Consider the following 24,711-nt stretch of genomic DNA (forward strand, 5'->3'; position numbering starts at 1 on the left):
CCAGCAAGTGGAAGACTTCTGCCTGCCTCTGTCTCTGCTTGCCTCTCTCTCTCTCCCCCGGCCTGCCTTTCAAATAACTAAATAAATCTTTAAAAAAAAAAAAAAAAAAAAGGAAAAGAAAAGAAAAAACTTCCTGTACTGATTCCACAGTGGGTGGCTGGGGCTGCCCAATTCTCTAACTGCAAACCAGCCTACAACCTGTAACACATCATGGCAGTTTAACATGGACAGCCTTAAAGATCATGTAGTCCAACTGCCTCACCTAAAAAACAAGCAACCATGGCCCAAAGTCGAGTAAGTATTCCTTCAGAAGCATATGAAAATTATCCAATGCCACTCCTAAAAGTTTAATGCTTCCTAAGAAAGCTACCATGGGATTTTAAGTCCCATGAGGTGGGGATTTTGTCTACCATGTCTCTATTCCCCTGAGTTCAGAACACTGCCTATGACAGGATTATTCAATATATATTTATTAAGGGGCCAGCGCCGTGGCGCAGCAGGTTAAAGCCCCAGCCTGCAGCGCAGGCATCCCACATGGGCACCAGTTCGAGTCCTGGCTGCTCTTCTGCTATGGTTTGGGAAAGCAGAAGATGGCCCAACTCCTTGGGCCCCTGCATCCATGTGGGAGACCCAGAAGAAGCTCCTGGCTCCTGGCTTAAGATCAGCTCAGCTCTGGCCGTTGCGGTCATTTGGAGAGTGAACCAGCAGAATGGAAGACCTTTTTCTCTCTCTCTCTGGCTCTACTTCTCTCTGTAACTCTGTATTTCAAATAAATTAATTAAATATTATATATATATGTATTTATTAAATACATGTACCAGGCTAATTTTAAAACAGTTTATCACTAGCAAGAGAATTCAATTTTTCTTAGCCAAGAAAACCAGGGAATTCAGTGTTTAACCACAACAGGCTGTATTTATAAAATCAGTAACTCCAACCTAGGTAGGACTCCTAAACCTTTTGAAAAAGGCAGGAACAAAAGAGATTATAAAACACAGAAGAGCTACCATTAGCAAAGCAAATGAGTTTCTCTGTTAACAAAGGAGGGCTAACTGCAGTGGGCAAGGCTATTTTTAAAATATCCATCATTCTTGTTGTCATAGCTTTCTCTGGGAGGACAGGTCACCTGCCAAAGGCAGCTCTGCAGTCCTGTCCAAATCTTAATTCTCATGCCTAACAAATTAGGCAAATAAATAAAATATTCAAGAATATAAAGTAGTTCTGTTAAAGACAGAGATTGTTTGTTGGGTTTTAAGAGGGTCAAACAGAAGAATGATCACCACAAAGCCAGAGCTTCAGGTTTTGTAGGAACCTGTCCAGGACTGAATTCTACCAGACTGAAATTCATTCTGAGTCTGGCGAGCGACACACTTTGTGTTTAAACTGGTCAGTACTATCGTCGAGAGGAAAGATTCTTGCATGGAATATACAGTTTAGGAAATTTGGATTCCCAGTATCAAGTCCTAAATTTTCTACTTCCTTCATGCTAGCAGCTAAAGGTCTTGACCGTTAGATTACAAAGGGAACACAAAACTCTCCAGGAAGGCTGTCAAAAACAAATACCTTTCACTGCTCAAGGAACTAAATTCATTTGACCATGAAGCTTTTAACCCTATGCTGTATGTATGTCACAAAGACACACAACTATATTAGCAGCAACACTAAATCAAAGCCATGTTTATGTATCGGGACTTCTTTGGGAAATAATAATCCTTCAACACATGGAACCCTTAAGGGCATCTCTATTTAGAATGAGAGGTCAAAAAAACAGGGTAGGCAGCAAGCAGTGTTGCGGCTTGCAACTGCTGCCTGGAACGCCAGCACCCTACTCGGGGGCATCAGTTTGAGTCTGTGCTGCTCCACTTCCTATCCAGCTCCCTGCTAATGCGCCTGGGAAAGCAGCAGAAGATGGCCCAAGTCCTTGGGTCCTGCACCCACATGGGAGACACAGCTGAAGCTCCTGGCTCTTGATTTTGGCCAGACCTCGCTCTGGCTGTTGTGGCCATCTGAGGAGTGAACCAACAGACAATATTTCTGTCTCCCTTTCTGTAACTCTTTCAAATAGATAATTAAATAATTTTTAAAAAACATTAAGGTAAATTGAACTACTTATATCTGATACAAGTAGCTAGTCATTGAAGATAGGCAGATGACATCATCCGTCCAGAATTTCCTCCTCATCTGAAGGGGGAAAATTACTGGTAGAGAACTGACTTGGATTAGAGGTCATTTTCAATGCTTGGGACATCTACATGCCACACTGGGGTGCCTGGGGTTCAAATCCTGGTTCAGTTCCGATTCCAGCTTCCTGCTAATATGTACCCTGGGAGGAAGGAGGTAGTGCCTCAATTGGGTCTCTGTCATCCATGTGGGAGATCTCACTTTTGCTCTGGGCTCCTGGCTTTTGACCTCGCCCAGTCCTGGCTATTGCAGGCATTTGGAAAATGAACAATCTGGTGACAACTTTGTCTTCCTGCCTTTAAGATAATATGAACACTTTAAAAACCAGGTATTGTTAATGTGAACTTCTTACTAATAAGTGAAACCTAAAAAACACATTCAAGAGAATTTTCTGAAGTATTTCTGTTATAGCAGGAGAGAACCATTCATCTTTAAAGGCCTCTGATATAAACATGCTCATTATGAACTAACTGTTCCACCCCCTCACCCCCATCACACACTCATCACAGAAAACCTCACAAAGCTTTCTCATTATAAATTGTATTGCTCCCTAAGTATTAATCAGACAATGTTTAAAAGGGAAGCTGCTGAGAGCAGATTTTTTCCCTATTTCCTATTTAAACAGGACAATTTATGGTTTTCATATGTTGCCCATCTGATTTTCTATTTATTAAAATTAAAAACTACCACATAACCTATAATACAGACTTTTTCCATTAGTAAATTTTATGTATTTGGTTATGAAGAAAAGCATCTAGACTTCAAGGTAAAATCATCTAAAAACAAAGGTTATCAGAAACCCTCTATCAGCATATCTAGGTACAAACATCAAATCAAATCTCCATCAACTGTGAAAAATATGAACACTGATATTTTTCCCCATGTACACTGTGTAAACTACAGGACATAAATATATGAGAACATACTTTCATCCTGACATCATTTTAAAAAACCTTTAAAATATAAGCATTTTTAAATTTACTGTAAGCATCTGTCCTTGAGTGACCTGTACTCAGGAAGTTGTTAGAAGGATATTCAGGCAATCCTAACAATATTTTTACAGCTCATTTGCTCAAACTTTTATACATCATCTTTAGCTTTATGAGGATTCCTAAAGGAAAGTCCATATAAGAAAAGTTTATCTTCTATAAAAATTAAACCTTTTTCTTTCATGGCTTGGTGTCTCATGGAAGGCAGGCAAACTTTTAACTATACTTTCTGAATGCCTATTATGGGCTGAGATGTGGGTTAAGTAGTGTACATTTAGCATTTTTATTTCTTATAAGGATGTTAAGAGTGTCCCAGGGCTGCTGTAGTGTTATAGCTGGTGGGAATGCCTCCTGCAATGCTGGTATCCCATATAGGTACCAGTTTGGGTACCAGCTGTTCCACTTCCAATCCAGCTCCCTGCTAATGTGCCTGGGAAAGCAGTGGAGGATAGCCCAAGGGATTGGGCCCCTGTACCCACAAGGTAGACTTGGAAGAGGCTCCTGGCTCTTGGCTTCAGCCTGTCCCAGCTTTGGCTGTTGTAGCCTTTTGGGAGAGTGAACCAACATATGTGGAAGACCTCTTTCTCTCGATCTCCGCTCCCCTTCTCTGTAACTCTGCCTTTCAAATAAAAATTTTTAAAGATAAATCTTTAAAAAAAAAAAAAAAGAGCACAAACCAGACCACACTCAGGAGACAGGCAACCAGGGATGTACCAGCAAGGGTTGCTGCGAACTACACTTGAGAGACTTGAGAAGCAGGGCTGAACAGAGGAGGAAGCTGAAGACACAGCTGCAACAGAGGTCTCTGCTAACTCTAAAGGGAATATAGAACTTCAATCAAGTTCCTGAAATTGAGGCAAGGAGCCGAGACCTTTGTATTTCGGCACTGACTGGGCATTGAATTCAGGCTGCCACCAGAGGGAGTCTCACTTTGGATAAGACAGCTCCCTTGAGCAAAGGCAAACTCCTAGGAGGAATTTAAGAATCCTACCCAAGTCATGAGCAGTGAGCACTACAGGCAGCTGAGAGGAGGAGGGATCCAGGAAGTGCCTCACATATATATGGAAAGATATCTATATGGTGCATCTGTTTTGTAGACTAGAAGACCGCTAGGGAAAAGAACTTAGATCTAAGGTCATTACTACATTGTCTTATCTTACACCCCAAAACGAGAACCCATGAGCCCACATTGTTGCATGGAGGATTAAGCTGGCTACTCTGCTTCTGATTTAGTTTCCTGCTAAAACACCTGGGAGGCAGTGGATGATGGTTCATGTACATGGGTTTCCGGCCACCAATTTTAGGAGACCCAGATGGAGTCTCTGGCTCCTGTCTTCTGCCTGGCCCAGTGACCCAGACCCTATGTCATGGTCATCCAGGGGAGTGAATCACATATGGACGATCTCTCTCTTATTCTACCTTTCAAATAACCAAAACAATAAACCTAGGATCTGTATGATTCTCTTCAGGAGAAAACACCAAAAATTACAGAAAATCACCCTATTTAACTTTACACCATACTTACAGGGAGCTCATAGCTCATTTTAATTTTTATCTTACATAACCATATTTACCTGAGTTACTGTTATACTCTCTGCATTCCCTGATTTGTTGTTTTCTGATTTGTTTTCTCAGTGTGCAGATATTCTGGCACATTTTTATTATACACTACAAAACAGTTTATCTCTTTCCCATCAACTACCCTGAAGATGATGAGTACTCAAATCATTTGTACATTAGGTAAACAACAGCATGAATAAATGCTGGACATTCCATGACTTTCTTTGGTAACCCTCATCCTTACCTGCTTTTACTGTGACAAAGTATGAAGGATCTTCAAAGAGTTCATGGAAAATGTACACTATGCGAAAACTAGGCAAGGATTTCAATATTTTTTACTAAGATAAACTTATCTTTCAACCCCATTTCCCATAAATGGTCTGACATACCCTATTAATTCTATTTTGTAAATGTACCTCCTGCTGTAACTCAAACTTACTTCCATTAAGAGGAGTTGGTAGTCCAAAAGATACCATCATTTATACAGACTTGAATGAACGACTGAATGAGTCTTCTACAATAACGGCATGGCTTTTGTTTCAACACTTGTTTTAAATTCTTCCTTATGACTTCCAAGTCACCATTTCTCCTTGGGTTTATGATCTTAGAAAATGAATTCTCTGCAAGAATTTAAAAAGTATGCGTTTCATTTCTACAAGAAATACGTATTATCATAATGATGCCCATCTGGGTGTTACTAAATAATTTATGTATTGCATTTATTCCTGTTCATGATTACGCTGTTGCCAGAAATACTACTTCAATTGCTGAAAGTTAATAAAAAGGAGGGGAGTGTTTGGCATAGCAAATGCCTGCATCCCATATTGGAGTGCCAGGTTTGAGGCCTGGCTTTACATGCTCTTGGTTCTATCTTCTTGCTAACATGCATCCTGGAAAGCAGTAAGTGATGGCTCAAGTACCTGGGTCCCTGTCACATGCAACATGGGTGACCAGGAATGAGTTTCTAGCTCCTAGCTTTAGCCTGACCTACTTCTGGCTTTTGCCAACATTTGGGGAGTGAACTGGCAGATGGGAGATCTCTCAATCTCTCTCTCTCTGCCTCTGAAATAAATAAGTAAATAAAAATTTAGAAACATTAATAAAGGTGGGCTGATGATTCATAAGGAGGCAACTGGTTAAGAGCATGGGTTCTGGAGACTGTTTAGTGTCATTAATTTCTCCATCCATTTGGTGGCTCTAATAACAGTACTTTCATCATAGTATTAAATGAGAAAACAAAAGTAGAACATTTAAAAGTGTCTGCCTAATTGCTTGCACTCATTAAATTTTAGAGAGAAAAGTAGTAAAAGCAAAGGGACATGGTAGGAATAACATATTCAAAAGAACCTTACAGTAGCAAAACGTTATCAGTCGTGTTAAGAAAAGCAGGAACCGGTGCTGTGGTGTAGTGGGCAAAGCTGCCATCTGTAGTGCTGGCATCCCGTATAGGCACTGCTTTGAATACCAGAAGCTCCACTGCTGATCCAGCTCTCTGCTGTGGCCTGGGAAAGCAGTAGAAGATGGCCCACGTGCTTGGTCCCCTGCACCCACATGGGAGACCTAGAAGACGTTCCTGGCTCCTGGCTTTGGATCAGCCCAGCTCCAGCCGCTGCAGCCATTTGGGGAGTGAACCAGAGGATGGAAGACATCTCTCTCTCTCTCTCTGCCTATATGTAACTCTGACTTTCAAATAAATAAATAAATCTTAAAAAAAAAAAAGGAATGCTAACTTGATTTTTATTTAATTAGTACTTAGATTTACAAATCTGTTTTAAATTGTTTTTATTGATAACTTAAGGGCTTTTTAAATAAAAGGAGTATATTTACCCCTAGTTATAGGTTTATACTGAATAACACTGGTCTATAAATGTGCTTTTGTTCACATAATTTCAAGTTGCAGAAACATCTGGTTCTATCATAGCTCAATTCTTGCTCAGTTTTTCTTTCATATATAAAAGTCAGTAATTCTTGGCATGAATATGGGACTAAACACACTAAAAAACCAAAAGGAGAAAAAGGATCCCAACAACCCATCAAGAGTAAGAACTGGCCTTACTCACCGGGCAACCAGTTTACAAGAAGCAGAAGGCAGGTAAAACTCAGCATGGAAAGAAATGAGGAGCATAAATGACCTACATATTTTCCTGGGAGTTTGAGAGAACAAAAAAATATAAATATGTCTCATTCCTTTTTTGGCATTATGGAAATGTACTGGAATTGATATCAGATTTACAAGTAGCACTTCTCCCCGCCCCCCCATTTAAAGGTTTATTTATTTATATGAAAGGGGGAGTTACAGAGGGAGAGGCAGAGAGGTCTTCCATCCGCTGGATCACTCCCCAAATGGCCACAATAGCCGGAGCTGGGCCAATCCAAAGCTAGGAGCCTGGAGTTTCTTCCAGGTCTTCCATGTGGATTCAGGGGCCCAAGCACTTGCGCCATCTTCTACTGCTTTCCCAGGCCACAGAAGAGAGCTGAATCAGAAGTGAAACAGCCAGGACTTGAACTGGTGCCCATATGGGATGCTGGCACTGCAGACGGTGGCTTTACCAGCTATGTGTCACAGTGTCGGCCCCACAAGTACCACTTCTTGAATAACAACAAAACATTTCATGGATATGTGCTTATGCTACAAAAAATTAAGCTTTTTCCCCAGTTTTATCCTGTGGTCATTATTAGTTATACAAAGAAAAAAGTATTACTATATACTGCTTTAGAACTGGCACAGCTCTGATCTCCAAAAGTCAAACTGTTAGGGCCAGCACCATGGCGCAGTAGGTTAATCCTCCACCTGCAGTGCTGGCATCCCATATGGGCACACTGGTTCATGTCCCGCTGCTCCTCTTCCAATCCAGCTCTCTGCTGTGGCCTGGGAAAGCAGTAGAAGATGGCCCCCAAGTGCTTGGGCCCCTGCACCTGCATGGGAGACCAGGAAGAAGCAGTTGGCTCCTTGCTTCAGACAGGCACAGCTGCAGCCGTTGCAGCCATTTGGGGAGTGAACCGTCAGAAGGAAGACCTTTCTCTCTTTCTCTCCCTCTGTCTGTAACTCTACCTCTCAAATAAATAAAATCTTAAAAAAAAAAAAAAAAGTACAACTGTTAACTGCATTTCCTAATCACAGATGAGAGAAGGGACATTACCTGGTTTTGCTCATGACCATACCTTTGAGACCCTGCATGGAGCCTAGGTCAAGAGCAGGTGCTCATTAATTAGTCATTGAATGCATAATTACTGGGTAGCATTTCAAAGCTCCATGGTGCAAGCCTCAATGACAGTTGGATATACACAATGCAAAGAATAATATAAAATCATGCAAATCATTCTCAATAAAGGCAAACAACTTTTTATTTCTTATGTAAAATGAAAGAGAGCTCAAATTTTTAAGGCCAATAAGGCCCACATTTGAGGTTTTTTCCCGTGTTAATTGTTCTGAATTAGCCATACATATTTTAAATATCATTTTTGTTTACCAGAATGTAAGATCTTTGAAAGCAGAGGTCTTGGGTCAGTTTTGTTCACTAATATATTCCCAGCACCTAAATCGATGTCTGGCTTGTAAAAACGGCTCTAAATATTTTGCTTGAATGAATGAGAATTGTTTAAGACTGTATATAAGAAACAGAGACACCAAAAGCTGAGGTGCTTTTGACCTGTCATATTCTTCCTTCTAAATTCTAAGCCAGTTATTTCCATTTAGAGCAAAATACCTGCAACTGAAAAAATAAAAGTAGTTCTTGGTAGATACGAACTTTTCTTCTTGTTTTATTCACATCAGTTACAAACATAATTGACTTATTTGGATAAATGAAGTAATCTGCCAATATAGCACAAAAGCAGAATTGTAGCTTTCAAAAATTTAGGCTATTACAGAAAGTAGTCTTACACAGACTGAGAAAATGCAACTAGAAAACATCTAAGTAAGCAGCTTCCATTGTATTGCATCAATTATACTTAATATTTGGTAACTCAAAATGTGTAATTTATGAATACACAGCCAAGCACACGCATGTAAAAATAAAAGGATGGCCGCTGTTCAGAAATGTCTGAGAATAAACACAGGTTTGCATTTTACTAAAGGTAACAGCACATCCTACCAAGTGAACAGACAGCACTGGTCTGCTTAGTGCCAAGAAAAAAAAGTATTTGCATGAGCTTTCAAGGGCTCTCTCTACAAATGAGAACTTTCTCTAAAAGTAAATAATAGGCAGAACATAGTGCATAAAACTCACAACAGAAATAAAAGTAAAAAGCAATCTAATCATCTTATAATCCTGACAACAAAAATCCAAAGCTTTTTATGGCATTGTTTCTGTTGTTTTGGAATCTCAAAAATGTCCCTCCTTTTATTCCACTGTTTAAAAATGACACAGATACAATTTTCCACAGGGGGACAAACTGCACCCTACCTCACCCTACCAACAGAAGCAGTCTTCAGGGTGTCCCTATAGAAATTAACATTGGAAATCTTATATCTGAATTTTAGTTCTGACTCTTGAGTAATGTTAAGAGGCAGGAGAAAAGGGAGCAGGATAATCACTTGTGGGGAGAACAGAATCCAAGTGTCTGAAGAGTTTATTCTAGGCCGGCGCCGCGGCTCAATAGGCTAATTCCCCACCTAGCGGTGCCGGCACACCGGGTTCTAGTCCCGGTCGGGGCGCCGGATTCTGTCCCGGTTGCCCCTCTTCCAGGCCAGCTCTCTGCTATGGCCTGGGTGTGCAGTGGAGGATGGCCCAAGCGCTTGGGCACTGCACCCCATGGGAGACCAGGAGAAGCACCTGGTTCCTGCCTTCGGATCAGTGCGGTGCACCAGCCGCGGTGGCCATTGGAGGGTGAACCAACGGCAGAAGGAAGACCTTTCTCTCTGTCTCTCTCTCTCTCACTGTCCACTCTGCCTGTCCAAAAAAAAAAAAAAAAAAGAGTTTATTCTAAAGGCAATATACAGGACTGTCCTAACATGGTTTTAGTCGAATTTCCTGGGGTTCTTAGAAATCAAGCCTAAAAATGGAAGCTATCAAGTACTGTGATGGTCTTTGATGACTACAGCAAGAATTCTTCATGTAAGCTGGTAGAGAAATTAGTAGTGAGTTGTGTCACAGGTTAATACCTAACAAATCCTGTTTATTGTAATGCCCAGATTCTCCATTCATACCGATTTTGATATGCCTGAAATCTGTACTCTTCCATCTTCATTGCCAATTGCTTTATTCCACTTCTCATCTAGTTTACTGCAAGTCTCTAAAGGATCTTTGTGCTTCTAGTCTTAGTCCTTCCATTCTCCGCATTACAAACCAGTAACCATCCTAAATTTAACACTAACCATGTCACTATTTGGGGGCTTAAAATCCTTTGAATAGGGGTCAGTGTTTCCATGGAGCAGGTTAAGCCACTGCCTGCGATGCCAGCATCCCATATGGGTGCCAGTTCGAGTCCCAGCTGCTCCACTTCCTATCCAGCTCCCTGCTAATGCTCCTGGGAAAGAGTGGAAGATGGCCCAAGTACCTGGGCCCCTGCACCCACATGGAGACCCAAAAGAAGCTCCTGACTCCTGGCCTCAGCCTGGCCCAACCCTGACTATTGCAGCCATCTGGGGAGTGAAGCAGATGGAAGATGTCACTCTCTGTAACTCTGCCTTTCGAGTAAATAAGTAAATATTTTTTTAAAAGCCCTTTGAATAGTGAGAAGGATTCTAGCCCCTTCTCTCACCCACAGAAGGAAAGAAAAAAAACACATGATATAACTCTCTGGGAGCCCTGAGGGAAGAGGAGACTGGACATGGGGGAAACATACATAATGTAATCGTCAGATGTTGTTGAGCTGCCTGGACAAACCTGAGAACTATGAACATTGCTGTGAAAAACAGGCTACTCCGATGTCAGTTGCCTGATCGGTGCATGTGGCATGCCTCCTTACCATATATTTTCAATTCCCTGATCAGTTCACTTAACATGTCTCATTAGCACATACTTTCAGTGCCCTTTGATCAGCTGATTGTCCTAGCCTTCTGATTGGTTGTCACTTTACTCCTCTGGGTTGATTAAATTTGGATTTGCCTTTTCAGGAAGGAGCCAATCACTGACAATGGCTCCCTTTCAGTATAAAAAAGCCAGCACTTTCAAGTTTCTTTGGCAATTCCTCCCTTGGAGTACTCCTCCTGAATGCTGTGGCAAGCTGTGGCAGGAGGTTCTCATTTTCAATAAATCCAGTTTTGTTTACTGTCCCTGTCTGCACAGAAATTCTTCTTTAGCATGAGACAAGAACAGAGATCGTCACATCATCCCACAACAATAAGATAAAGTCCAATCACATCGCCTGACCATACCCCATCAAATGACCACTTGTTCATGTCTCCACTTTGATTGCTTTTTTTTTCTTTAAGATTTATTTATTTGAAAGGCAGAGTTACAGAGGGAAGGAGGGGTGGATAGACTGATCTTCCATCCACTGGTTTACTCCTCAAGTGGCTGGCAATAGCCTGGGCAGGACCAGGTCAAGGCCAGAAGAAAGGAGTTTCATCTGGGTCTTCCATGTGGATGTCAGTACCCAAGACTTGAGCCATCTTCTGCTGCCTCCCCAGGCACATTAGCAGGAAGCTGGATCAGAAATGGAGCAGCTGGGACTTGAACTGGCACCTATACGGGCTATCAGCATCGTAGCAGCTTAACCCGTTGTGCCTAACACTGACTCCCAGTCTCATTTCTTAGTACTTATCCACCTCCTTTCATGTTTAAGCCTTAGGTTACAGCCATCCAGAACTACGTGGTGGAAAGCATTTACCCAGAATATCTGGGACACCAGCTGTTGGAAACTAATGATGTTTCTGGAGTTTTGATTTCAAGTCTCAAAGAGCACAATGATGTAAAAATTTTTCTCTCTCCTCAGTAAGCTCTAGACCTCTTTTATCTAACTGTACTTTATGGGTTGAGAAATCAAAAGTGGCTGTGACTACCTTTCCAAACACCTCAAGTGGGAGATGAAGAGACAGTGCAAAGACAACAAGAACCGTTCTGGTGAAAAGGACCCAGGGGCAGCAAGAGCGCAGATGAGGATACAGGGGTGAATGGGAGCTGGCACAGCTTAGGACAGGTGCAGGTTAGAGGCAGTGAAGGCTCAGTTTGGGGGAAGGAAACTGCCTGTTCCTGGGGCACTGTGCATTGTGTAATCATAAGGGGAAGTGTCATGCACCCACCAGGTCTTGGCCTTCACCAATGGGGTCCTGTAAGGCTACCCTGGAGCGTCCCTAGTCTATTCCATGACCTTCCAGAGTGTCACTGAGGGGACAGGGCCTCCAGGAGGGCTCTGGTTCCTACCATTGTTCCAAGAATGTACAAGACAGTCAAGGCACAAACAGCAAAACTTTAGAACTCAATGTATTGGGTGGGTAAGAAGTACATACTTTCCCACCTGACTCTACCCCACAGGGGTTCAGGCACGCCTCTTCCCAAAGGCTGAGTATAAGGGTGGGGGAAGGTGAATGGGTGACAGAAGGGTATGTAGGAAGGGCCAGGATATGTAGATCCCACATGTGTGAGTTTTATTTGGTCTGTCCCATCCTGCCACTTCCTCAGTACGCCGCACATGGGGAACACCATGACCCTGAGTTGCCAGTCCCCAAGGAATAAGCCCGAAGATCAACACCAGTGGGACCGACTGTCCCAACCTACTAGATTTTCTCTGTAGCAGTGTTAGGTGAAGGACCTGGAAACACTTGAGACTGCGGCCAGGGAGGGGGAGAGGTCAGAGGTGCCAAAGGGATGGGGTACTGAAAAAGTACATGAAGAGGAGAGGAGGATGCATGGACCTACCAGGTACAGGCACTGCATTAGGTGCTTTCACATGCATGCACTGTCATGCGAGAGACTCTGGGCTAGACTGCATTCAAACAGAACACACAAGAAGGCATTGCATGGAGTTACATATAGTGCCTTTATGTGGATTAAACAAACACTTGTAAAGCACTCAAAAACAGCACATGGCACATAGTAAAAGCTACCTTAACTATAGTCATGATATTTTTTTGTGAAATTTGTTTCAGCTGTACACATATGTCATTTCATGTGAGTACTAGGCCCCAGGGTAAAATGTTTCTCCTTGTGGGTTGTAGTTTAAAAAAGAAGTTTAAAAAACATTGCTTTGGTTTTTCTTTTCAGTATACAAATCAAGGAAAGAAAAATATAATGGGTAGCTATATAACTTTAAATTAATCCCATAAAAGGTATTACTCATCAAAACACATAAATTACCTGGCACTGGGATTTCCCCTATAATCCCATTCTAAAACTATCAGCTCTATCCTTTTATATGTTTTTTTTTTTTCCCCCACCACCATCCAACCCATCAGCCATAGCTCCTAAATCAAACTTTTACCACATGCAAGGCATGTCGGCAAACTGTTCTTTGATTTGAGGTCATAACTTTTAAACAGAGGTCACTTAAAAGTTTTTGTGACAATTTCATTGTTTACATGCTTCCAGTTTGGGATGCTTGGACAAATACATCTTATAGTATTTGCACTTTGCACTATTCTAGGTTATGCTGTCTCTGAGCTTTCACACCAGCTACTCACCTGCTCTACTCCCTTCTACCCAATTAAGTCCCATGTCACCTTTGGAGTCCCCTCCCTGAGGCCTAGGATGATGTATGCTCTTGCAGCTACACGAGCTTTAACATTAACATGACAGACAAAATCTGGTTCAAAATATTACACTGCTATATTTCCAGAAGTCTACCAGTAGGTATTCAAATATTTGCTGGTGAATAATGAAAAAATTAAGTCCTATTTCAGATGTTAGTATTTAAGAAAATCCTGTATGAATCTGTCAGCTGAGTCAGATGAAAGGGAACAGGCAAGATACCCAAATCTACACACATACACACATGCCTTGCCATGCCACACCTGGACTTCAGCCAGGTTAAGTGCTACACCTTTCCTATATAGCCCTCTTTTTTCCCTTTGGACTTTCTAAGGAGAGTGGAATTCAAAGGCCCAGTTCATCTATATTAGTCAAGAAAGATCAAAGAGATGCTGGAGTTTTAAAGTAATAGATTTTATCTGGGATAGCCATATGCCTTGTTTAATGACTGATCAAGGCACCTTAAAACTTTAGTGATTCCCATCATTCCTACTCTAATATTTTTTTTAGGTGTGAAGCTTTGCTCCAAATTTAGGTTAATGACCCTATTTCTTTTAAATGTAATTGGAATGTTTCCAAGTCACCAACAGTTTCAAGACACATTTCATAAAACCCACAGGTAAGAATTTTATATGGATTTTTCAGATTCAGACTACATGATTCAATACATCTTATAGTCAATCTTCATTTTATTTATATAACACTAAGTTTAATATTTTTATATCTTAACTTACTGTAATCTTTCAAACACATGGTAAAATTTTTTAAAATTAGCTTAAATTTTATGTTTGAGAGGGTACATGGATTTCCAAAAAAGTTTGGACATGATTATTCCAAAGTTGTTTTGGCCACACAATAGTCATTAGTCACATGTGGTTATTTGAACTCACATTAATTAAAATGACAAGGGGTTGGGGGCAGGCGTTTGACAGCAATTAAGATACTACTAGGGATGCCCACATCCCTTACCTGAGTGCCTGGGTTTGAGTCCAGCTTCTGCTGATGCACACTCCAGGAGGCAGCAGGTAATGTCGCAAGTACTTGGGTCCCTGCCACTCACACAGAAGAGCTTGACTGGGTTCCCAGCTACAGGATTTACCCTGGCCCAACCCCAGCTGTTTCTGGCATTTGGAGAGTGAACCAGAAAATGGAAAATCTCTTTGTCTCTTCCTGTCTCTCTGCCTTTCTAATAAATAAGTAATTTTCAATGAAATTTTCAGTTTTGCAGTCACTCTAGCCACATTCCAAATGCTCAATAATCATCTGTGACTAGTGGCTACCATATTGGACAGTACACTTCTCAAATCACAGAAAGTTCTATTGGACGTCACTGTCCTAGAGAACCGAGAATCGGCACTATTTGCCCCCAGCCAACTGCAGTTATAAAGTGTGTGTTCATTCCTTGCACTAAACGCTGCACCTCATAGAATGGTAAAACATTTTCCTTCACTTTTACCTTGATTGCTCCAAAGAGGGTAACATGGTAAGAACAAGAGGAAGGGGGCCAGCACTGTGGCTCACTTGGCTAATCCTCCACCTGCGTTGCTGGCATCCCATATGGGCGCCAGGTTCTAGTCCTAGTCGCTCCTCTTCCAGTCCGGCTCTCTGCTGTGGCCTGGGAGGGCAGTGGAGGATGGCCCAAGTGCTTGGGCTCCTGCACTCGCATGGGAGACCAGGAGGAAGCACCTGGCTCCTGGCTTTGGGCCAGCGCAGCGCCAGCCATAGCGGCCATTTGGGGAGTGAACCAACAGAAGGAAGACCTTTCTCTCGGTCTCTCGCTCTCTGTCAAATAAAAAAAAGAAGAAGAAGAAGAAGAAGAAAGAACAAGAGGAAGAAGCTTTGAGCTCCCCCTTTGGGTTTGAGTATACGATCACAAGTATTCTTTCAAAGACTACTTCAATTTTGTAAACAACTTTTTACCCTACATAGTTCAATGTGGTAGCCACTAGCCACAAATGACCATTTATAATTTAAATTTAAATTGCTTGGAATTTAAAAAATGGATAACTCAATTCCTCAGGCACATTAGCTACAATTCAAGGGCTGAAGAGTCCTATGCACTTAGTAGTGGCTATTCTATTGAATGGCAGCAGATACAGAACATTTCCATTGTCACAAAAAGTTTTACTGAAGAGTGTTATTTGCACTACATGCTTTTCTAAATTCTTTCTTCCTTTTATACATCCTATTAATGAAGCTTCCAGAATATGTATCTCTACTCTTTGCTAGATTTCCCAAATTGCCAGGAAATAAACTCAGAATCCTATTCATCCAGCTTTAAGATTTGCTTGTTAGAGCTCCTACTTCCAAAACAGAAAACCAACATATAAGTATATGGTCTTGGGTGTGCACTGTGGTAAGCCATAGCTTGGGACACCCACATCCTTATCACAGTGTGTGGTCTGAGTCCCAACTGCTTCACTTCCCATCCAGCTTCCTGCTAATGAGCATCTGGGAGGCAGCAGACGACAGCTCAAGTACTTGGGTCCCTGTCGCCCACTTCAGCCTGGCCCAGTCTTGGATGTTGTGGGAATCTGGAGAGTGAACCTGTGGATATAAGATCTCTGTCGGTCTCTCTCTGCCTTTTAAATAAATAAAAATAAACAAACATTAAAAAGTAAGCGTAGGGTTGGTAGTCAAAGATGGTCTATTCCTTAATGATATATACCAAATCTCTGACAAAATTACAAACATAAAAGGAAACTAGACAAGCTTCCAGGTCTACCCAAGTGGGATAAGAACTGTAGCTGAATATATAAAAATGGTATGAAACCTGGGCAGGCTTTGTGACAGAGGGTCAAGCCACCCCTTGGGAGGCCCACATCCCGTATCAATACACCAGTTCAAATCCTGGCTACTCTGTGCCTCCAATCCAGCTTCCTGCTAATATGCTGGCAAGGCAGCGCATGATAGCCCAACTGCTTGGGTTTCTGCTACCCACATGGAAGACTCAGGTGGATTCCTGGCTCCTGCCTTTAGCCTGGCCCAGACCTGGTTGTTTTGGGCATTTAGAGAATGCATCAGCAGACAGAAGATCGATCTCTCTCTCTGCCTTTGAAATAAATTAATTGTCTTTTAAAAATATATGGAACAGATCTGTCTAAATCTTTCTTATGAACTTCTGAGTGGAAAACCATATTTTTTGGGAATATTTCTGTGATAATACAGAAGGAAAGCCTTGTCTGTAATCACCAAAGAAAAGCCTCAGAAATGGGCAGTTTATTAAAATGCTTACACAGAGATAAAAGTATCTTTTGCTCCAAGTTAGCTCTACCCTTTAAGCTCTCAAAAAGAAAAGGCAAGACTTGATAGCTAAAAACCAAAGACCAACTATTACCACATTGTGATTTTTGTGTGCTAAAGTATAAAATTTCTTTCCAAAGATGATGACAATTACTGGTGAATAAATCTAAGCAATATCCCTAGCAAATTGATCAGTTTATGTACTAGGCAGAAGGCTTACAACTTCCAATCTGCCCAATGAACAACCAACACCAATCCAGCAAAAGCAAGTTTTTTAGGTCACATACAATCACCCTGCATTTCATCTTGAGACAGAACTAGAAGTACACATCTGCTTCGAAGATATAAAGCCAACTCTCAAGAGGCAGTTTTTGGAGAACACCCAAAAATATGGGACTTGAGAATGAGTGTTTCAGTGCATCAGATTAACTGACTGAAGTGTGAATGCAGCATCTGGCTCAGAGGAATGCTTTCATGAATGCCAAGTCTAAGACAGATCCTTCAACTACCACAGCACGGATGCTGATGAGCTCACACCCCCTCCTTTGATGTCATCACACTTATAGTCTACTTCAGTCATATGACACTTAATCAAGGACTGTCTTACATAGATTTTTAGCCCTTTGGTGTGTACATCTAAAGCTTCGGCTGCACTGTGAACTCTTGAACAATGGCAATTATATATCAGTTCTTTTATTCATCTTAGCACATAGCAGACAAACCCTGTACATATTTTAGCACTCAGGTATTTGGTGAAGATACAAGAGTCTTCAAAAAGTTCACAGAAAATGTGCATGATCTAATTCCGGTTTTCCATGAACTTTCAGAAGTACCTCATAAGAAGAAAAGGCAAAAATCACACAGTGATAAAAAAAAAATCACCTAGATCTGCATATCTGACTTCCAAAACTGGGCTTGAATTTGTCAGCAAATTTTCTTCTGGCAAACAAACAAAAAAGCAACAAAATTTCAGAATAAACAACAATGTGTATAGCAAGGCAGTCTCAAATGCATCCATTTTATCCAAATGATAGAACAAATATCAATCATAAGACAGACATAAAATGAAACTTTGCAGCAATCCCCAATGTTTAAATCTCGTTTTAAATTTAAATCTTAAGGAGCTAGAAATACAATTCAATTGGATAGCATTAAGAAGACTTCAATATCAAAATCTGAGAGCTACTAATTCAATGTCAACATTTACAATTCAATACTATATAGATAAGAGAACTGAGGCAAAGTTTAGAGAAGGTGAGCGCTGAGCTGTGAGGTTATTTGGGAAGATGGTCATCTCATGCCTTCATATAATGAGATGAAGGCTGTGACATCAACATGTTGAAACTATCTAATTACAGGAAGGTTTGCATGTAAAAACTACTCATTCTATACCTCCTCCTTTCAAACTTAGACAAAGATATTTACTGGGGCCAGCATATTGCATAGCAGGTAAAGCCACCCCCTGCAGGGCCGGCATCCCATATGAGCACTGATTCAAGTCCTGGCTGCTCCATTTCCGATCCAGCTCTCTGCTACGGCCTGGGAAAGCAGTGGAAGATGGCCTAAGTGCTTGGGCCCCTGCACTTGTGTGGGAAACTCAGAAGTTCCTGGCTCCTGGCTTTGGATCAGCCCAGCTCTGACCACTGCAGCCATTTGGGGAGTGAACCAGCGGATGGAAGGTCTCTGCCTCTACCTCTCAAATAAATAAATAAGTTTTTTTTTTTTTAAAAAGATATTTACTGAGTTTTCCTAGCTGATTTTTTAACAGACATTTCAAATATATCAGAGCAGAAATGAATTGACTTACAGGTACTCCCTCCCTGTGAGTCTCTGCCATTGAGTTCACATTTAAGTGAGCTGTGAGCATTAATCTGTACTAGAGGTTTCTCATTTTCTACATTGTACTAAACTGCTGGGTTGCTATTATTGCTACCTACAGTGAAAGAATGTCTTTCTGCAGTTTTTATCAACACAATAAAGTGAAAGAGATTTCTGAATTACTTGTTCTAAATGGAAATTTCTGAAACTGGGAACTGAGACTTTGTTTTCAGAGATTTGAGATTGTCTGAAAATTTAAGGCTGTATGTTTATTTTTATAAGCATAATCTGGGTTACTTGGGCATCCACCTCATAATCTTGTAAGGCTATGATTTCAGTGACCACACTTGCTTCTGTACTTAGGATCACCTCCACACTAACTCTCCCGAAGGGATATGGCTTCATTTCTAAAGCAGTATTTTTCAAACTGGGATCGAAAGTCAACATTTTTGAGTTAAAATTTGAATAACCCTGCTAACGCTTTTTATCCTTTCTAAAATTCCCTTTCTAGACTTATTTGCTGAGTTTAACAAATATGTATTCAATGTTCATTACATACTAGTATACCAGTGAATAAGAGAGATCAGAACCTATAATTAAAGAGCTTATAATTCTGGTAGGAAAAGACCAACATTGTTCATGAAGGAGTCAGGGTTCCTTGATTGAGATCACTAATGTGTACAGCACGTTAAAACCAAAACAGTTATTTGCCCTCCTTCTCAACTGCCACTGTGATCAGAACCCATTATCAACTGCATATTCTCCAAATATTTTAAGAGCTTGAGGTCAGCTTGGTCTTACCTGTCTGGGGACAGGTAAACAGATCCTCTCTTTTTAAGAAGCTCAATCTCCTTTCCTTGCTTTAGGTTTCCTCCTCAAAAGTGGAAAATGAAGCAATCCAACTAGATATTCCCTGATCATTTGAGAAACAATTTGATGGAAAAATTTTATTTAGTGAGCTTTGACAGCACAACACTTTTCCCCTCTGGGAAATTTCTATGGACAAAATCAACCAAGTTGTAAGTTAGAAATGCCTAAGGTGCACTCAAGGAAAGTTCATGGATAGATGCTAACCAGTACTGTGCAAAAATGCCCAAAAATTTAACCTTAATGACCCTGAGTGCAGCAACTAATGAGATTCAGAGAACAGTAGCTTCTTCCTATTAGCTATTACTTTAAAGGGCATTCTTGTTTAAAAAAAGGGAGGAGGGCGAAAAGGGAGAGGAAAAGCCTAAGAAGTCCCAAAGATATGCTACCAAATAAATTATTCCAATTTTGTCATGTGCACCAGTTCCTCGAACAACAGTTAGTGGGTCTGAAATACCTTAGTTTCTGGACCAAAGTTGCTAAGCAATAAAGCCACCAAATCAACACTGCTGGATCCAGGACCTTGTGAATTTCCCGGCTATCCCCTGCTCTAGTGGGATTACTCTGCCTGGGTTTCATGATTGTTCTGTGGTGTGATGATTACTGTCCTGAGTGGTTTATTACCCCTAGCAGTTTCCAGAAAAAGTGCCAGCCCTACCAGGAAAGCACAGACACTATGACTAAGTAGAGTTCAATGAAAACTGGGAGAGTCCTACTGGAACCTTCCTGCAGACACTATCTGTGATGAGGGAACGAGTTTAACTAAAATACATTATCTGCCAATGACACAAACATGAATGCCTAGATGGAAGTCAGCAGAAAACAGCACACTGATAACACAGCTGGTGGTAGCATGTCTAGCCCAAACTAAGCCTCTGCGCTTAAACATGCAGATACACGAGAATGGCCAGATGCACACTGAGCGTTTTACTTGTCTCCACATCCGGCACAGTAACTAAAAGCAGGGAACAACTGGCTTTCAAGGAGGGGCTTCATCAGAAACAGCAGGGCCTCACGCCAATCTAACTCTGGAGGCATCCACAATCCGAATTCCAGACCAACTCTCGGCCAGGCTCACTTTCAGGGTGCCCGGTGACTCCACGATAATAATGCACAATCTGGCTACCACTATCAAGCCTTTCCAATTCTCCAAAGCATCTGAAGTCTTACTCATCGCTCACACCTCAAGTTAGAAACAAGGCCACTGACACAAAGGCCAGTCGTCCCAAGGCTCTTAAACGTATGGCTTCGCCACGGCCACTTCTTGAAAACTCCTGAACTGGGGGCTCCACGGCCCCCTCGCCTTCGGCCCTTCCTCAATCCCGCCCGGCCAGTAGGCCTGGGCCTGGGCAGCCCCTCCGACTGGAACAAAGCGAGGGGCCCCGGCGTAGGGGGCGAGAGGCGCCGGCGGGCACAGGGACGGCCGCACGGCGCACAATGAGAAACTACCAACTTCAGAGCGTAGGAACATCCTCAATTGGCAAGAAAGAGGGGCGGCGGCAGGCACGCCCAACTTCAAACTCAGGAAACCTACGGGCTGGCGGCCATCTGGGAAAAAAAAAAAAGCCCCCTTCCCAGGGAGAGAAGAAAAAAGGCGGAGGAGACGCGAGTCGCCCACCGGGCCCCGGAGGGGAGCCCTGCGCTCAGACCGGCCCCCGCCCCCGAGGCCCGCTGCCCCGCCTTCTCTCTGCCTCTGGATCGCGGCCCCAGGCCGGGCGGCCGGTTACCTTGATGCGCTCCCGGCACTGGGACGGGGTCCGTTCGTAGCCCAGCTCGGCCAGGGCCCGGGACACGCGCTCGTACATGGCTGGCCCCGGGGCCTTGCTGCCGAACACCGTGCCGGCTCCCTCCAGCTGCTGGTACCGCGCCTCCACCAGCCGCTCGTTGCCCCACACTGCGATGAGCGCGTTCGTCTCGGCCGGCGTCCACGACATGCCCCGGCAGGCGGCGGCGGCGGCTGCCGCGGCCCCGCCACCGCCGCCACCAGGGGAGAAGGAGACCGAGGACGAGGCGGCGCTGCGGCCCCCCAGCCCCAGCCCGAGACCCCCGGACGCCGCTGCCCCCGAGCCCGCCGCACTGCCCGGCCCGAGCGGGGAGGCACCCCGAGGCGTGGAAGGGTCGGACAGCGATGGGTTTCCGTCGCTCAGGCCACCAGGAGAAGCCGGGGAGAGCACCTCCATCTTCGGGATTTTTAGCGGCGAGTTGGCGGGCAGCTCCGAGCCACAGGGCGCAGCCATCTTCCAAGCGGCCGCCGCTGCACCGCCCGGAAGTGACGCGCCCGTGCATCCGGCCGCCGCGGTCTCCGGGGCTGCCCTCGGGCCTGGCTCGCCTGCGGGCGGCCGACTGCGGGCCTCTGCTGTCGTGGACGTGGCTGCCGGGCGGAGGCCCACGGCTGCCCCCGGCCTGTCTCCGCGAGGCCTCCCGCGCCGCCCAGCCCTCTCCCGGGGCGAGGGGCGAGGACGAGGGGCGCCGCAGCCCCGAGCTGAGGAGAAGGGTGGGGGCATGAGGGCGCCGGAGTGAGGAGCAGATCGCAGCCTTCCCACTTCCTCTCCAATCTCAGTCCCCGAGAGGAGGGGTGAGGCCCGCGAGGGGGCCCGGAGTTAAGGAGGAATTGACCATTTCGCTGGCGCGCGCGCCTGCCTCCCTCCGCTCTGCCCGTCTTCCCTCTCAGCCGGCCTCAGGGTGCGGAGGCTGACGTCCGGGGTGGCGACTGCGGAGCCCGGAGGGGTGCATCCTCGAAGGCGCCCCGGCGGCAGGGAGCGCAGTTCTGGGGTAGGCTTTCCACAGCAGATCGGGACCCGAGGAACGGTTTATATGCCGCCGTAGCTTCTCCAAGCCCGTTACTTGAAGAAGAGCAACTCCTTGTGGGTTCCAGTTAGGATGTGTTGTTTTTCCGGTTAGTCCGGGTAGGTGTGACCGGTTGTGGAACTGGATGCGTTTGTCCACACGTAGGAACTGAGCCCAGAGGAAAAGTTCCTTGTCAATACCTTTCTCCCGCCTCCCTGACTCAGAAGTTGCGTAGTTTTCCTGGTGTTTCATGCTCTCAAGTACAAGGAGGTTAAAAAGATTAAAGAGATGACAGCTCTTGTGGCCCCAGGTTATAAATTGTGTATTAGTCACTCCTGAAGTGCTGGAACTTCCTAAACAGTAGCACACCAAGTCCATTACACAGCCGCAAGGTATTTCCATATTCAAAGCCGAAAATCCTAATTGTTTGTCTTGGGTCATTAAGTAAAACCTCATTGAATTTTTTTTTTATCAAAGCAGACTTCTAATTGAAGAGGTTGTCCAATGGATATGAATAAATTACGGAAAATTAAAAAAAAAAAAAAGTTTGAAAAAAAAGATCAGCCGCATTGTTAACTCTGGAAGTTAGAGGAGAGACTGATGCTGTCTTTGAATGGCCAAAGGATTAAGCAGTAGGGGTGAAGTAGAGGAGATAATTGTCTGTGTACCTCTATTTAAAATACCACCATAGCCACCGCCTGCAGTGCCGGCATCGCATGTGGGCGCCGGTCCAGGTCCTGGCTGCTCCACTTCCGATCCAGCTCCCTGCGATGGCCTGGGAGGGCAGTGGAGGATGGCCCAAGTCCTTGGGCCCCTGCACCTATGTGGGAGACATGGGAGAAGCTCCTGGCTCTTGGCTTCAGATTGGCCCAGCTCTGGCCATAGCAGCCATTTGGGGAGTGAACCATGGGTGAAAGACCTCTCTTTCTCTCTGCCGCTGCAGCTGTTTCTGCCTCTACGTGGCTCTGCCTTTCAAATAAATAAATAAATCTTTTTTAAAAACGTTATTTCTCCTCAGGAATGATACGTACTTTTTTCTGACTCCTCGGCAGAAGCCGAGAGCCATCCAGCTCCAATGCCTGAGTTTTATGTGTCCAGCCATGGAACCTGGTCTGTGTACATTTGCGTAGATACGGATCAAAGGGCTCTCAGCAAAATGGATGAAGTTGCTGGGATGCTCAGAACACAATACCTCACTGTGGCGTAGGAGGTAAAGCTGCTGCCTGCGGTGCCAGCACCATATATGGATGCTGCTGCAAGACCTAACTGCTCCACTCCCAATCTGGCTCCCAGGCAATGCTGCTAAGAAAGCAACAGAAGATGACCCAAGTGCTTGGGCCCCTGAACCCACACGGGAGACCTGGAAGAAGCTCCTGGCTCCTAGCTTCAAATAGGCCCAGCTCTAGCTGTTGTAGCCATTTGGGAAGAGAACCAGTAGATGGAAGATTTATCTGTTTCTCCCTCTCTTCCTCTGTAACTCTGCCTTTCAAATAAATAAATCTTTTAAAAAAAAAAAAGAAAAAAAATACCACCATAGTTCCTAAGTTAACAATGCTATGCAGAAACCCAAGAAGTGCCTTGTTTTCTAAGAGAAAGATACAGTCTAGCATGTTGGTTAAAACACAGATTCCAGAGTCAGAATGCCTGGCTTCAAATTCGGGTTTGGCCGCCTCAGCTAAGTTGCTCCCCCAATTTCCCTGTGCCTTTGTTTCTTCAACTGTAAAATAAAGGTGACCTCACAGCATTGTTGAGAGCACAAAATGATGTAATGCAGGTGAAATCCTTACAATGGTGGTGGGTAAGCAGTAAACACTGTAAAGTCTGCTGCATCTCAATCACCTGTCACCTCAGAATTCAGGTCCCTTCAGCCATGCATAAAACAGAGGGCTCTATTTTAGTTATATACTAACTCAGAGATTCCAAAGAGTTCTAAATCACTAAGTTCTCCTGCTCTCCTTGTCCCACAATCCTGAAAAAAAAAAATCCTCCCTTCTGTTGCCTAATTCTGATGATTCTCAGGTCAAATTTGACTATGCAGGAGGCCTTCCTAGATAAGTGGGTTGACAGAAGTCTCCCTTCCCACAAACTTCTGTTTCTAGGCATTATTTCTGCATTGCCCCTCCCCATTTCCATACCCATCATTCTACTTAGAAAAAAAAATTGTACCAAAACAAAAATTTCCAGTAACAGTCTAACATCAAAACTAAGCCAATAATTGTAAAAGCTATTAATACATATTCTGTAGTATACAGACACTGCTATATAGCTAACAAGGACCATGAGTTTGTTGTGCTGCCTTGCCATGGCTGATCTTCAATTGTAGGGGATGTGTCAAGTACATATTCAAGAACATTATAGTTTAGGGGCCAGCGTTGTGGCACAGGAGGTTAAAGCCACCGTGTGCAATGCTGGCATCTGAGCTGGTCCAGCCCCAGCCATTGTGGCCATTTGGGGAGTGAATCAGCAGATGGAAGTTCTCTGTCTCTCTCCCTCTTTCTGCAATTCTTCCATTCAAAGAAATAAAATATAATCTTATTTTTAAAATATTTATTTATTTACGTATTTGAAAGAGTTACAGAGGGGGAGAGAGTGATGTCCCATCCACACCACAATGGCCAGAGCTGAGCTAAGCTGAA

At 43.6% G+C, this 24,711-nt stretch overlaps 1 protein-coding gene across 19 annotated transcripts in view; it reads right to left on the minus strand.

The window, feature by feature from the left end:
- Positions 1 to 22,629, minus strand: part of MSANTD2 (Myb/SANT DNA binding domain containing 2) — a 38,087-nt gene extending 15,458 nt beyond the window's left edge. For 6 of the 19 annotated variants that reach the window (XR_011378380.1, XR_011378378.1, XM_051818749.2 and 3 more), the window contains exon 1: positions 21,016 to 22,629. Coding sequence is in view for 9 of the 19 variants with exons in the window: in XM_051818749.2 (XP_051674709.1) it covers positions 21,016 to 21,792 (777 nt within the window). In the remaining 10 variants the exon portion in view is untranslated. Of the gene's footprint in view, positions 1 to 5,169; positions 5,351 to 6,082; positions 6,233 to 7,432; positions 7,647 to 9,317; positions 15,908 to 17,485; positions 17,543 to 18,283; positions 19,335 to 21,015 lie in introns of those variants that run through there. The other 13 variants (XR_007908764.2, XR_007908763.2, XM_051818717.2 and 10 more) reach the window with 10 other exon arrangements.
- Positions 22,630 to 24,711: the final 2,082 nt, after the last annotated feature.

The sequence above is a fragment of the Oryctolagus cuniculus genome, chromosome 1, assembly GCF_964237555.1.
Source record: "Oryctolagus cuniculus chromosome 1, mOryCun1.1, whole genome shotgun sequence".
Lineage (NCBI taxonomy): Eukaryota > Metazoa > Chordata > Mammalia > Lagomorpha > Leporidae > Oryctolagus > Oryctolagus cuniculus.